The sequence below is a fragment of the Herpailurus yagouaroundi genome, unplaced genomic scaffold (genome assembly GCF_014898765.1).
Source record: "Herpailurus yagouaroundi ecotype Mexico unplaced genomic scaffold, PumYag 182, whole genome shotgun sequence".
NCBI lineage: Eukaryota > Metazoa > Chordata > Mammalia > Carnivora > Felidae > Herpailurus > Herpailurus yagouaroundi.
This window is the reverse complement of record NW_024412413.1, coordinates 27,805,833-27,820,430: the sequence shown is the minus strand read 5'-3', so window position 1 is coordinate 27,820,430 and position 14,598 is coordinate 27,805,833. Positions and strand designations below refer to the sequence as shown.

The 14,598-nt window shown below is 38.7% G+C and overlaps 2 protein-coding genes across 6 annotated transcripts in view; one reads left to right on the top strand and one right to left on the bottom strand.

Moving 5' to 3' along the window:
• The window catches only part of PLEKHG7 (pleckstrin homology and RhoGEF domain containing G7), a 69,028-nt gene extending 61,946 nt beyond the window's left edge, over positions 1 to 7,082 (top strand). The window contains 4 exon segments of the mRNA XM_040490423.1: positions 1,915 to 2,069; positions 5,624 to 5,682; positions 5,685 to 5,723; positions 6,975 to 7,082. Of these exon segments, the coding sequence (XP_040346357.1) occupies positions 1,915 to 2,069; positions 5,624 to 5,682; positions 5,685 to 5,723; positions 6,975 to 7,082 (361 nt within the window).
• Positions 7,083 to 10,900: 3,818 nt separating this feature from the next.
• EEA1 (early endosome antigen 1) overlaps positions 10,901 to 14,598 on the bottom strand; it is a 115,797-nt gene continuing 112,099 nt past the window's right edge. For 4 of the 5 annotated variants that reach the window (XM_040491242.1, XM_040491243.1, XM_040491244.1 and 1 more), the window contains one exon: positions 10,901 to 14,544. In XM_040491242.1, coding sequence (XP_040347176.1) covers positions 14,422 to 14,544 — 123 coding nt within the window. In that variant the 3' untranslated portion in view covers positions 10,901 to 14,421. The remainder of the gene's footprint in view (positions 14,545 to 14,598) is intronic. The other variant, XM_040491245.1, reaches the window with a different exon arrangement.

The following is a 14,598-nucleotide window of genomic DNA, read 5'->3' as shown; positions in this document are numbered from 1 at the left end:
AGAAGACACACACAAAAAATGGAAAAAAGATTCCATGCTCCTGGATAGGAAGAACAAATATTGTTACAATATTGATACTACCCAAAGCAATCTGCATATTCAATGCAATCCCTATCAAAATAACACCAGCATTCTTCAGAGAGCTAGCACAAATAATCCGAAAATTTTTATGGAACCAGAAAAGACCCCGAATAGCCAAAGCAATCTTGAAAAAGAAAACCAAAGCAGGAGGCATCACAATCCCAGACTTCAAGCTATACTACAAAGCTGTAATCATCAAGACAGTATGGTACTGGCACAAGAACAGACACTCAGATCAGTGGAACAGAATAGAGAACCCAGAAACAGACCCACAAACGTGTGGCCAACTAATCTTTGACAAAGCAGGAAAGAATATCCAATGGAATAAAGACAGTCTCTTCAGCAAGTAGTGCTGGGAAAACTGGACAGTGACATGCAGAAGAATGAACCTGGACCACTTTCTTACACCATACACAAAAAAAACCCTCAAAATGGATGAAAGACCTAAATGTAAGACAGGAAGCCATCAAAATCCTCGCGGAGAAAGCAGGCAAAAACCTCTTTGATCTTGGCCACAGCAACTTCTTACTCAACACGTCTCCGGAGGCAAGGGAAACAAAAACAAAAATGAACTACTGGGACCTCATCAAGATAAAAAATCTTCTGCACAATGAAGGAAACAATCAGCAAAACTAAAAGGCAACCAACAGAATGGGAGAAGATATTTGCAAATGACATATCAGATAAAGGTTAGTATCCAAAATCTATAAATAACTTATCCAACTCAACACCCAACAAACAAATAATCCAGGGAAGAAATGGGCAAAAGACATGAATAGACACTTCTCTAAAGAAGACATCCAGATGGCCAACCGACACGTGAAAAAATGCTCAACATCACTCATCATCAGGGAAACACAAATCAAAACCACAAGGAGATACCACCTTACACCTGTCAGAATGGCTAACATTAACAACTCGGGCAACAACACATGTTGGCGATGATGCGGAGAAAGAGGATCTCTTTTGTGTTGTTGGTGGGAATGCAAGCTGGTGCAGCCACTCTGGAAAACAGTATGGAGGTTCCTCAAAAAACTAAAAATAGAACTACCCTATGGCCCAGCAATTGCACTACTAGGCATTTATCCATGGGATACAGGTGTGCTGTTTCAAAGGGACAGATGCACCCCAATGTTTATAGCAGCACTATCCACAATAGCCAAAGTATAGAAAGAGCCCAAATGTCTATCGATGGATGAATGGATAAAGAAGAGGTGGTAAATATATACACAATGGAGTATTACTCGGCAATCAAAAAGTATGCAATCTTGCCATTTGCAACTACGTGGATGGAACTGGAGGGTATTACGCTAAGTGAAATTAGTCAGAGAAAGACAAAAATCCTATGACTTCACTCATATGAGGACTTTAAGAGACAAAACAGATGAACTTAAGGGAAGGGAAACAAAAATAATATAAAAACAGGGAGGGGACAAAACAGAAGAGACTCATAAATATGGAGAACACACTGAGGGTTACTGGAGGGGTTGTGGGAGGGGGGATGGGCTAAATGGGTAAGGGGCACTAAGGAATCTACTCCTGAAATCATTGTTGCACTATATGCTAAGTAATTTGGATGTAAATTTTAAAAAATTAAATTAAATTTAAAAAAAATACGTGGTATGAAATAAATAAATAATTAATAAATAAATAAATAAATAAATAAATAAAAACACTATGTATTGGAGGGAAGTGCTTTTCAAGATCCAGAAAGAATCGTTAGCTGGGGTTTAAGCAATTGTTTCTAAAAATTGATTTGTTTAAGGGCGCACCTTAGGTATGTGCATCAGTGTCGATTTCCTATTTATTGCATTATTTTCTTCTTTACTTTGGGAAACTTGGAGGTTCAGGCACTGGTTTAATGTGTCCTTCGCTTACTACTGAGCCGTGAACAATAATAAAAGAGGGTGGTTCGTGTATGGTACTTGATCAGCCCATTCCACTAGACCGATTGGTGGTCAAAAGTATCGATCCACTCCACATGTCTGGCATGTGTCTATTTTCATCAGTCAGCTTAGCTGTTTGACATCATGGAGTTTTATATTGGCCTTGTTTTGGTAATAAGACATGAATCCAATTTAAATCTTCGTAAGATACAATGCCTGGTTCCTATGTGACTAGCACTCACTCTACGAATTAATTCTGAAAAAACCGTTGGACTTGGTTTCCAGTGCTTGGATAACTCAACTTTACCACTCACTAACTGTGGCTTTTTTTTTTTTAATGTTTATTATTTTTGAGAGAGAGAGAGAGTGTGTGAGCAGGAAAGGGGCAGCAAGGGAGACCCAGAATCCGGAAGCAGGCTCCAGGCTCTGAGCTGCACAGAGCCCAACATGGGGTTCGAACCCACAAACTGTGAGATCATGAACTGAGCCGAAGTTGGAGGCTTAGCCAGACTGAGCCACCCAGGCACCCCAACTGTGGGTTTTTTTTTTAGTCCCATTGCTCTGAACTGAAAAACAATACGAAAAGCAAATTCCATTTCTTAAGGATGTCAAGAAAGGTGAGACATTTGAATCTTCTCAGCCACAGATTTCTCCTGGTGAAATAGGAATATCTACCTCCGTGGTCAGGAGAGTGAGATGGAATAATGCCTGTAAAGCACTCAATACACTATTATCAGTATTTTGATATCATTATTAGTACAATTGGTATTGTTAAAGCACTGGTAAACAATGATGTGCCTGCCTTACAAGTCTAAGATGTTATAATAGCTCTGTGGAAAGAAATATGTCAGAAATGAAGATATATATATAGAGAGAGAGAGAGGGAGAGGGAGAGAGATGTGCGTAAAAATGTAGGTGTATATGTCAAAAATACATATCATCTTATTCATTTGCTCAAGCATTCCCTGAGTGTCTCCTGAGAACCAGGCACTCTGTGGGCACCCTGGAGTTAGACAAATAAGAAACAGCCCTTGTTTTGGGGGGAGTCCTCAGAATAATCAAAGATCAATGGTGAACCCTGATGTGGAAGCCCTGGGACTCAGTTTCCTCAGTGCTCGGGGAATGGCCTGTGTTCAGAAGGAAGCAGAAGGGGATTCTGCCGCATGTACAGGCTCCTAGGAGACCTGCTGAAGCCAGGCTGGCGGGGGTGAGGGGATCACCTTTCTGTCCTAAGGGAGGAGCAGGAAAAAACAGGAGCACTACCCATGGTTCTCAACTCCCAAACCAGCAGCCAAGCCCAGAGCTTTACTGACAAACGTAGGGTGACCTTAAACACGGTGGAGAAACACTACACAGTGAATGAATGAAAACACACCTGCATAATAATAATGGCAAACATTGACATCGTTGTGTTATGTAGCTAAGTTATATATGTCAATGCTTTGCATAACTCATGAGTGGAAGCAAACTTTCCCCAAGAGCCGATGGGCTCCACGAAGAGGCAACATCTAGAACCCGAGCCTTCTGCCCTCTTGTCTGTTCTTTCCACTTCTGCTGGGATTTGCTGAAACGTGACCTGCGCAGGCTGAAAGGCCTCGTATTTGAATCGACTGTGACCCCTTGGGGTCTGTGTAAGCTGAAGTCTGCCTAAGGCCAGAAGACATTTCTAGAGGAAATGTCCCCTAAAAAGGGGAGCAAAGCCTTTGTCCGTGAGGGTGCTCCCCAGCCCCATCCCTGCCACTGCCCCCGGGGAGCCCCCCTCCCTGGTCAGCGATGGCAGAGGGGGTGTTGATAGGCAGAGACTCAGCACGGGGGCCCAGAAGTACTTTTGTCTGCTTGCTTAGTTTACTTTTTCATGGGGAAAAATGCCATTACCAGAGGCCATCCTAGGGCAGGAAATTTTTGTCACTCTAGCGGCCACAGTCAGAAGGTGGTAAACGGACTTGAGGGCAGGAGGCTGTCAGAAAACCAGGGCAGGAGTGGAAGCGGCTTACTTAGGCTGGGGGCTCAGGTTAGTGTCGGCCCTGCCGGCTCTAGCGCCAGGCTCTGTGCTGACAGCTCAGAGCCTGGAGCCTGTTTCCGATTCTGTGTCTCCCTCTCTCTCTGCCCCTCCCCCATTCATGCTCTGTCTCTCTGTCTCAAAAATAAATAAACGTTAAAAAAATTAAAAAAAAAAGAAAAGAAAGAAAGTCTTGCATTTGCTCTGATGTTGAAATGAGGCCCAACCTCTTCCGGTGAGTCTGAGTTACACCCACACATTTCATTGAATACAAATAATGACAGGGGACGCGCATCAGCTTATGATCCGCCAGGAATAAAAAGTCAGTGCTCTCCTCCTTTTCTCTGAAGTACTCCTTGGTATGACCAGAAAGAAGACAAGCCTGGTTTGGTTTTTGTTTGTTCCCACACATAAATTAACTGCATGGACTGCAGAATTTTACTCCCTGTGTTGTATTAGAATTTCAAGGAAGAAGTTTTTATTTTATTTTTAAATTTTTTTTTCAACGTTTATTTTATTTTTGGGACAGAGAGAGAGAGAGCATGAGCGGGGGAGGGGCAGAGAGAGAGGGAGACAGAATCGGAAACAGGCTCCAGGCTCTGAGCCATCAGCCCAGAGTCCGACGCGGGGCTTGAACCCGTGGACCGCGAGATCGTGACCTGGCCGAAGTCGGACGCTCAACCGACTGTGCCACCCAGGCGCCCCGAAGTTTTTATTTTAAAAGCACCTGCCAGGGGCGCCTGGGTGGCTCAGTCGGCTAAGTGTCCGACTTCACCTCAGGTCGTGATCTCGCGGTCTGTGAGTTCGAGCCCCGCGTCGGGCTCTGTGCTGACAGCTCGGAGCCTGGAGCCTGCTTCGGATTCTGTGTCTCCCTCTCTCTCTGACCCTCCCCCGTTCATGCTCTGTCTCTCTCTGTCTCAAAAATAAATAAATGTTAAAAAAAATGTTAAAAAAAAATAAAAGCACCTGCCACATTAAAAAAAAAAAAACAATAAAACAAAATAAAAACACGAGAATTACTCTCTCAGTATCTCCTGTCATTTCTCCAAGAGACCAGCTAGGTAATGACAGAACAGACTTTCTTTTACAAGCACAGAAACCACACCAACACTTATTTTTGTTTGTTTCACATCTCACATAATTTGTAGATGCTGAATTTTGAGTCAATTTTTTGGCTTGTTAATGAAGCACTCAGGAGACTTGGTATTTTTGGTACATCTTACTATGTCTATAACCCTTGCTTCGATGGGATTTCACTTTAAATACAACAGTAACATTTTAAACAGGAGTGGTGGATGAAAGAGACAACAGTTACATTGTTTTCCATCTTTTTATTATCTGTGTTTTACATACACACTATCCACCTAGCATGCTAAATTTCTTCTAGAAGGTGCCCATTTTCCATCACATAAGCCATAATTGCATTTCATCAAGCTGCAGAAGTTGTTAGCTAAGGAAGAAAGGGTTCTCATATTTAAGTGGGCTCTCTTTGGGCATGGTAGTGAAGTCTTGCTCTCGGAATCAATTCTCTTTTTTTGTTTGTTATCTACATAAACTTTCCATATTCACTGAGAATATTCAAAAACTCTAGGTTCTTGTCCTGAGAAACTGGATTTAATATTAAACGATTTCTTTTGCCTATGTAACCTTTTTCTAGCGTTTGGGCTGAGAAATGCTTTCCTTGTACAACATGAAAACAGATATCGACGGTGTGTACAGCAGTGTTCTTATTCTAAACCCAAAGAGAAAACATCCAAGTATGTATCTCAGTTGTGCAGGTTTTGATTCTTCAGACCTGACATAAGGAAGAATCTCCCCCCAAGCCTCTTAAGTAATGGGAAATGGGAAAGTGTGTATTTCCTTCGCCGGCTTTGGGAAGGGCAGAGGTTAAGAGGGGACGGATGTGGACATCTAGTCCCTATCATGCTCAGAAATCTCAAGAGCTGACCACCTCTTCCACTCACAGAGCCAACACAGCTCCTTCATTTTCGCCCGGCGCAGAACCTCAAGCAGCCTTGGAGTTGCACAGCTTACGTGAAACAATGGGAAAGAACTGCTTTGGATTGCATGATTGACTTTTAAGGTGTTCCAACTGTGAACGTCCTGGTATGCAAATTATGTGACGTCAGCTCAAATGAGGGGCCACCGCAATGATGAACCACCTTTGAAGATACGCCAGTGTTCAGAAAAGAGGCCAGTGTTGACTCAGCTATGGCACTGAGAAGCAGCCGCCTGACTGGTTTCTCCATCTTAGAAGTTTTCTTTCTCCAGGAAGGTTTTCATCAAGGCAACAACGTAGCCAGACAATTAACGCGGTCTTGCTTTAGCCCTAATAACTCAATTTCCAGGGTCACCTCCCTCAGTCGGCTTTGCAAATTATGCCACTTGTTAAGAACTATTTCCATACAAAATGGAAATTCAAGGAATTCAATTTTCAAACTATTTATATTCTCAGTGCTCGTTTTTCCAGTCATCATGGACTATTATGATTCCTTGATTATTCATAACTCTTTTCCCAACTTCCAGACCATACTCATGTAATCCACTTCCATTTTCATAGATGATTAGAGGTATTTGTGACATATTAAAGAAAACGGGAAACATGCAAGTGTTTCATTAGTCTTCAGTTTTATTTATTTTTTTATTTATTTTTTTTTTTTAAATTTTTTTTTCAACGTTTATTTATTTTGGGGACAGAGAGAGACAGAGTATGAACGGGGGAGGGGCAGAGAGAGAGGGAGACACAGAATCGGAAACAGGCTCCAGGCTCTGAGCCATCAGCCCAGAGCCTGACGCGGGGCTCGAACTCACTGACCGCGAGATCGTGACCTGGCTGAAGTCGGACGCCCAACCGACTGCGCCACCCAGGCGCCCCTAGTCTTCAGTTTTAAAGAGCAAGTCAATAAATACAAAGGAAAATATTAGTCCAAATATGTGAATAATTGTCAACATTCTCTCCCTATATATTATATATATAGTATATATGTATTATATATTATTTTTAACAGAAAACATGGATGACACAAAAAACAGCAGCGATATCTTGCTTCACCAGGAACCAGGAAACCAAGAAGATATCTTTATTTACGTCGCCTGCAGAATCCTCTGAAATGTAGGAACCTAAAACAAGTGGTGCATTTTTTAGACATTAGGATTAAGGTATTCTTTCATTCAAACTTTTCTAACACTTATTGAGTGATGAGCTAGAAAGAAATGTGCATTTTAAAGGAGTTCCAGAATTTGAGGATTTGAGCTAGGAAAATCCTCATTATAGAGGAATAATGACCGCAACAAATTGGAACTCTGAGGAATTTTTTGGCAGGTATGTAACTGATACCTTACCATGTTTCAGGAGGGCTCACAAGAGGTTTGAGTGAAGTATGGTGCTATTAGAATTTGTAAAGGGTGAAAGATCAGATGAATGGAGGGTCAGAAGGAAAGCAATGTCCACTGCTTGTGCTCAGTGTGAATTCTAGCATCTCACTTTGTGTATGTCAATAATGAAACCATATTTCCTACATGGCTCATAAACCAGTCTTAACTGCTTTACAGTCCTACTTCACATTCAATGATAATTCTTTTTTTTAACTTTTTAAAATGTTTATTTTTGACACAGAGAGAGAGAGAGAAATGAGCAGGGGAGGGGCAGAGAGGGAGACACAGAATCTGAAGCAGGCTCCAGGCTCCAAGCTGTCAGCACACAGCCCAATGCGGGGCTTGAACTTCCGGACCGTGAGATCATGACCTGAGAGCTAAAGTTGGATGCTCAACCCACTGAGCCATCCAGGCACCCCTAAAGCGCATTGATAATTCTGATACAACTTTGGTTGCTTTTTTAACAGATTAAGCAATCAATAAGGTCTATATTTAACAGTTTTTAAATTCCTATTTGCCAACAGTTTACTTACCTCAGGTATACTTGGTAATACCCTAAATTGAAAGTAGAAAATCCCAGAGATTAAATGCCCTTATTTTAAGGGGGAAAAAAGCGAGTGTCTGTGCCAGTTTCACCAGTTAACACTTTTATATGGGAGATTTTCATAGAAATAGTTAAGATAGCTTTCTCTGAACCTCATTTTTTGAAGAACGAACGATGAAGTTTGTCATAAAACCACTTTCTGGTTTGAGTGGTGTGTGTGCTGGCATAGAACAGCCAAGTTTATTTGGCAGAAAGCACTTGAAATGTCATTAGAATCTTTATCAAGTAAAAGTAGCTTGAATTATATTGTCATGGTGGAATATACTATTCACTTCATTTAAAAAAACGGGTATTTTTATTTAAAAAAAATTTTTTTAACGTTTATTTATTTTTGAGACAGAGAGAGACAGAGCATGAACGGGGGAGGGTCAGAGAGAGGGAGACACAGAATCTGAAACAGGCTCCAGGCTCTGAGCTGTCAGCACAGAGCCCAACGCAGGGCTCAAACTCACGGACTGCGAGATCGCGACCTGAGCTGAAGTCGGATGCTTAACCGACTGAGCCACCCAGGCGCCCCCAAAAAACGGGTTCTTATAGTCAGATCATATCAAGAGGAAATCCACAAATTTCAATTTCAGGAATGGTAACTTCCACAATTTCCAAAACGGACGTATTACACTTTTCAATTTGGGCTGGAAGGTAAGTGATACGTTAACTGATCTCCTTAAGTTGGAGGATGAGACAGAGAGGATGGGGCTTGAGGAAGTCATGACATGCAGTTAATTCTTTGAGGAAAACACAGATTTCGCCACAATGCAGCATAAAGGCTCTTGTCCAAGGGCCAAGCACTATTAGAAGGGAGGGGCAGTCTCTATATAGTCACTTCAGATATTTATTAAGAATAAGTTGAATTAAAAGGAGAATCTTGAAAGCAATTAACTACTTTTAATGTCTAAGAATAAATGAGAAAAAAAAAAGGGGAGGGCCAAGAATGGGGACTAGACTGCAGGTGAGTTCCTAGAGAGGGGACCTAGATGGGATTGAAAGCAATTACATCCAGAAGACAATACAGATGTGTGCAAGAGAAGATTTAGGAAGAAATATCTGACCAAAAAATAATATATATATTTTAGAAAAAAAAAATCAACAATCATCTTGTAGAAACTTTTAAATATTTAAAACCAACCTAAGAGGAAGGACACGGACCGGGACTAAGTGATCTCTCAAGATTCCTTTTAAAATCCTCTAAGTCCAGGGGCATCTGGGTGGCTCAATCTGTTAAGTGTCTAACTTCAGCTCAGGTCATAATCTCACAGCTTATGAGTTCGAGCCCCGAGCTGGGCTCTGTGCTGACACCTCAAAGCCTGCAGCCTGCTTCAGATTCTATGTCTCCCCCTCTGCCCCACCCCTGCTCACACTCTGTCTCTCCTTCAAAAATAAATAAACATTAAATTTTTTTTTTTTAACATTTATTTATTTTTGAGACAGAGAGAGACAGAGCATGAACGGGGGAGGGTCAGAGAGAGGGAGACACAGAATCTGAAACAGGCTCCAGGCTCTGAGCTGTCAGCACAGAGCCCGACGCGGGGCTTGAACTCACGGACCGTGAGATCATGACCTGAGCCGAAGTCGGCAGCTTAACCGACTGAGCCACCCAGGTGCCCCAATAAACATTAAATTAAAAAAAAAAAAATCCTGTGAGTCCAATAAGTAATTATATGTATAAAGAACTCGTTTACCCTTAAATCTCATTAAAGGGAAAGACTGAGTAAATTAACATCAAGATGGAAAACAGCTGAAGAATACGCTAGATGCAAAGAACTATTAGTATTCCCATGTTCATCACAGCACTATTCACAATAGCCAAGAAGTGGAAAACCCTTAATGTCCACCAACAGATGAACGGGTAAAGAAATACGGCATATACATACAATGGAATACTATTCAGCCTTTGAGAAGAAGGAAATTCTGCAATTTGCAACAACAGAGATGAACCTCGGACATCACGCTAAAAGAAGTCGATCGGTCACAGAGAGACAAGTACTGTATGACTCCACTGACGTGAGGTATCGAAAGTAGTCAGACGCATAGAATCAGAGTAGAATAGAGGTTGCCAAGGGAGGGAGAAATGGGAAGTCACCAGTCAACGGCATAACGTTTCAGTGAAGTGAGATGAGGAAGCTCTACAGGTCTGCTCTACTAGAATTTAAAAGCTGTCAAAGAGGGTAGATCTGTTAAATGTGATCACAATAAAATAAAATTTAAAAAAGAATATGCTACATATTTAAACTGAAATTCTATAGCACTCACAAAAGAACATGTCTAATATATAATCTAGGAAGTTCTTGAGGATATACACATTGAACTCTTCAGAGGGAAGCACATTAGAGTCAAATAAAAAAAAAAAAAAACACTTCTGGAATTTTGGTTCCCAGGAAAAACACAGTAATAAGCGACTGGTATACTGAGTCCTCAGAAAGTGTCTTTAAATGGTCACCTGGGTACTAAACTTAGATGAACAACGAAAGAAGGAATGACTTTAATATTGTTTAGTATTTCTTTGTAGTTTTGTTAATTCTTCACAATAATGAATGGAATAAGAAGGGAATGTCTTAAGCAAAACGGCCTTAGTAATTTCTCTTGCAATTATTAACTTCATTCCTAATTCCTAAATTGAACACCAAAGCATACCCACAGTCTACATCCATGTGGAAAGTTCTAACAATCTGTAAATAAGTACAAAATGGTTAATATTTTGTATTCTTTTTCATTTATTTTTATTTGAGAGAGAGAGAGGGCGTGCACGAGCCGGAGAGAGGGGTGGGGGGAGAGAGAGAATCTCAAGCAGGCTTCACACTCGGTGAGGAGTCCGGTGCGGGGCTTGACCCCATGACCCTGGGATCATGACCTGAGCCAAAATCAAGAGTCGGACGCTCAACCAACTGAGCCACCCAGGCACCCCATGTACTTCTTTTTTTTTTAATAGAAAAAAATAATTTACAGTCACAGAATACATCTACTAGAAAGAATTGGTTTTTTAATATCATCTTTAACAAATTAAAAAACACAAAATCAACAATTCAATAAGGATCCTTCCATTTTTCTTTATACAGATTTAAATGCTGTTGTGTAATTTATCAGTTACATTTATAATCGATAACCTTCCACTCACTGAGTTTAGAAATTACAGTATTTACTGAGCTAAACTCTCTCACAAAATAAGGCACAACTACATGATCACAAGTAGTAAACACAATACAAACAATGAATCCAAAACCTAAATGAGAAAATATTCATGCAAAAGTTTCTATAGAAACTATGAATATATGATCCAGTTCAAGGAAGTACAGAATGTCATATACATAACTGCATCATGTTACAATAAATTCATTACTTCTACACAGAAAGAACTTAGCTATTTCCAATTCTATTTTATACAATTTTACATAAATTTAGTAAGTTTATGCACAATATTCACATCTGCAACAATAACAAATTGATCATTAAAATTCAGGCAAAGGGCAATTAAGACACGATAATGTGTGGCACATTATAATTACAGAATGCCATTCATCAAGCTCATGTCTAGGAATACTAAATTGATGGCACATTTAACTCTTATGGATCAAATCATCCATGGTTTTATAGCCAAAGTGCATTAAAAAAAATTGCTATAGTCAAATAGGTCATGAATATCAAAATATATGATCATAATTTGCTCTCCACTTAGAAGCTAAACATTTTTATGCAAATGCAAAGTTAAAAAAAAGTGGCTTCAAAGTTCTCAAAACTATAAAATAATCCAAAGCCTTTCTAAGAGAGATGGGAAACTAACAAATTTGGCAGTTACTATTTAACATTACTGTGAGGAAACTATCAAACTAGCTAATTCCACATTAAGAGGTAGTTGAACAAAATGTTATTTGTACACTGCATTGAGGTCTTTGTGTTTCCCTCTTTTTTCTTCAAAGTGAACTAATCCTATACCAGCAGCTTTGTCTTCTTCCTATTAAAAAAAAATCTGTAGGTATACTTTATTGTACTCTAACCCAGCAAAACTTGATTTTAATTCACATTTCTATGCTGGGGTTTGGAATTTACTAACATGTGATGCCAACAGGCTTCGCATTAGAGCCAAGAGCTGGGACGTGCCACCCCTAACTCACTGACAAATAGTACCAGCAAACATCTAAAATGTAGAGCCAGTAAGAACTCAGAAGATGACTTTTTAGTTAAAAGAAAAAGAAAACCCTTTTTGTTTTCTTTAAAAACACGTTAAATTAGTGAGAGTTAATAAGCACACACACAAAAAAGGTTCATTTCTGATAGCATTAGTGTAGTAGCCTATGGTAAATTATTCAGGACCTATAAAATGAGATTTAGCTAGATGAAAACTAGTGATTACTCAAACACATACAATTGTTTGTTGCCCTCCCGACATTTTTTTTTGTGAATATGTGGGTGGGTGGATAAGACGGGAAAAGGCCTTCAGCGCACCCAGTTAGGAGATGAAGTGAACAAATATTCTAACCTAGAATCCTCATGAAGTTTTACTATCTTTAAAAAAAAAAAAAAAAAAAGGTACTGTGAATATCTATTTTTCCAACATAGAAAATTTCTAAGTTTCATATTAACTTCCTTATATTTAAAGTGTAGAATTAAGACTCTTTGAAAGGATTTATAAGCATATGAAAATGCACAAATAATTTTAGCTCAATTTATATCATCCAGCTGTTGTTTTTAATAAAGAGTCATTGTATTTCTTCTTTATGTATGCTCAAGGATGTATGTCTATCCTAGTCTAGGGACACCATCAGGGTCCTTAACAGCTACTGACAGCAGGATTTACTTAACTGAGTTTTGTAAAATAATTAAATGAATATGACAATCTCTTCGTTTATCAATGTTACAGGTAAAGCATAAACACGATAACTTTATTTCGGCATGATATTTGAAAGCAAGTGTATATTATAGACTATTGCAAATGAAATATTAACTCCCATTCTTCCTTATTATTACCAGATGATTACACTGCACAAATGTATAAATTTATATGTTTTCTCTAGAAAGAATAAACCAATTATTAATGACCTCTCTACAGATGTTTCCCAAATTAAGACAACTATGATAAATTAAAGTTCAATTCCATTGTTGAAATGGAAGCATACAAATAAGCTAACTTTTAATTACCCTTAATTAGCCATTCTGTTTCAGTTCTGATTATAACTTTGGGATTCCGAAATATATTTGTTTTTGGTGATATTCTATTCTCCAGCTGTTACTTTAAAGCAATTTCATAGCAGTATTTTTGCAAAGTGAAAAGATTTACCAGTTAATATGGAACCCCAAATTCATAACCATTTTAAATTTAAGTCAACTTCACAACTTTCAAAAATGTTTCCCTATTGGGTAAGAAGATGTAAAGTCGAATATTTAATGTCTCCTTCCCACGTGTATTTGTTTTCACAGATAAGACTAGAGCAATATCAGTTACTGGCTTTAAGATGCAAAATTATAAAACTATTACAGTGAAGCTGAGCCACGGTTCGAAAGGTTAAACCAAATAAAGGGAAAAATAGATCCATTAAAAAAGCAAACTCAGATTCCCAAAATGCTGGAGAGACAATCCGAGGGTATAATATAAAGGCTAATTTCCAAAACCTTCCTACTTACAAGAAACTGACAATAGAACCATTATACAATTTTTACGATTCATCCTCCAGCTGGGGGGTGAGGGTGGGTAGTTTTATAGAATTCTTAACAGTGTGTGAGAGTTTAAACATGAGATAGAAAAAGACAAAGAAAAATTAACCCTAATCTTTAAAATACAACCCCAGGATAACCATAAAGTAAGCAAACTGATTTTACAGAGGTTTTCATAAAATCTACCCAAGAGAATTTAATCAATATTGTTAAAACAAAAACCATGTTCAAATTCATGGTTAGTACATATTTCAACATAAACTGTACTTAGAACACATGAGTAGTAAATTTATAACATAACAATGCAACTGAGCTATGGACCTATATATAAGAAAAAAAGAAAGTTTTATAGTTCTGTGCATGACTTCACCAAGAGAGTATCTAATATAATAATAATATATATAATGTGCTATTGTGCAACATATATGATGTGATAACATCACCCATGTACATTTTTGTATACTAAATTTGGGAGAAAAAAGTAAGCTATGGAAGCGTATATTCATGTCATTTGTGAACAATGAAATCATACTTAAAAAAATACATTGCTATTTTCTGTCCAAAGTTTATTTACATTTCATTGGCTAATTCTAAACTTGGCATGAAAGCTGTTCCAGGGGTTAAATGGAAAAAAGTAATGAAAGATGAGCCCAAGTCTCACAAAAATAGAAGAGTTTTACTTGATATTGATAACATTCCAAAATATATGAATTCTAATTTGGTCTAATATTGCAACCACTGTCCAAATCAAATAGTAGTCCAAGACCTCTATTAAGTGCATTTATTAAAAATCTAATGTTAGTGTAATACTATTCTGAAGTTGTGATAACCCATTATCCTTGCAAGTCATTGAAACATGCATCACAGACACGAACAGGCTTCTTAGAAGATGGAGTTAAGGCATTTTTGGCCGAACACTCAGCACAGAAGATATTTCCACATTGTCTGCAGTGATGCTGTAAATGACAAAAATTAAACAATTTCAAGCATAAAAACTACACCAAAAGCAT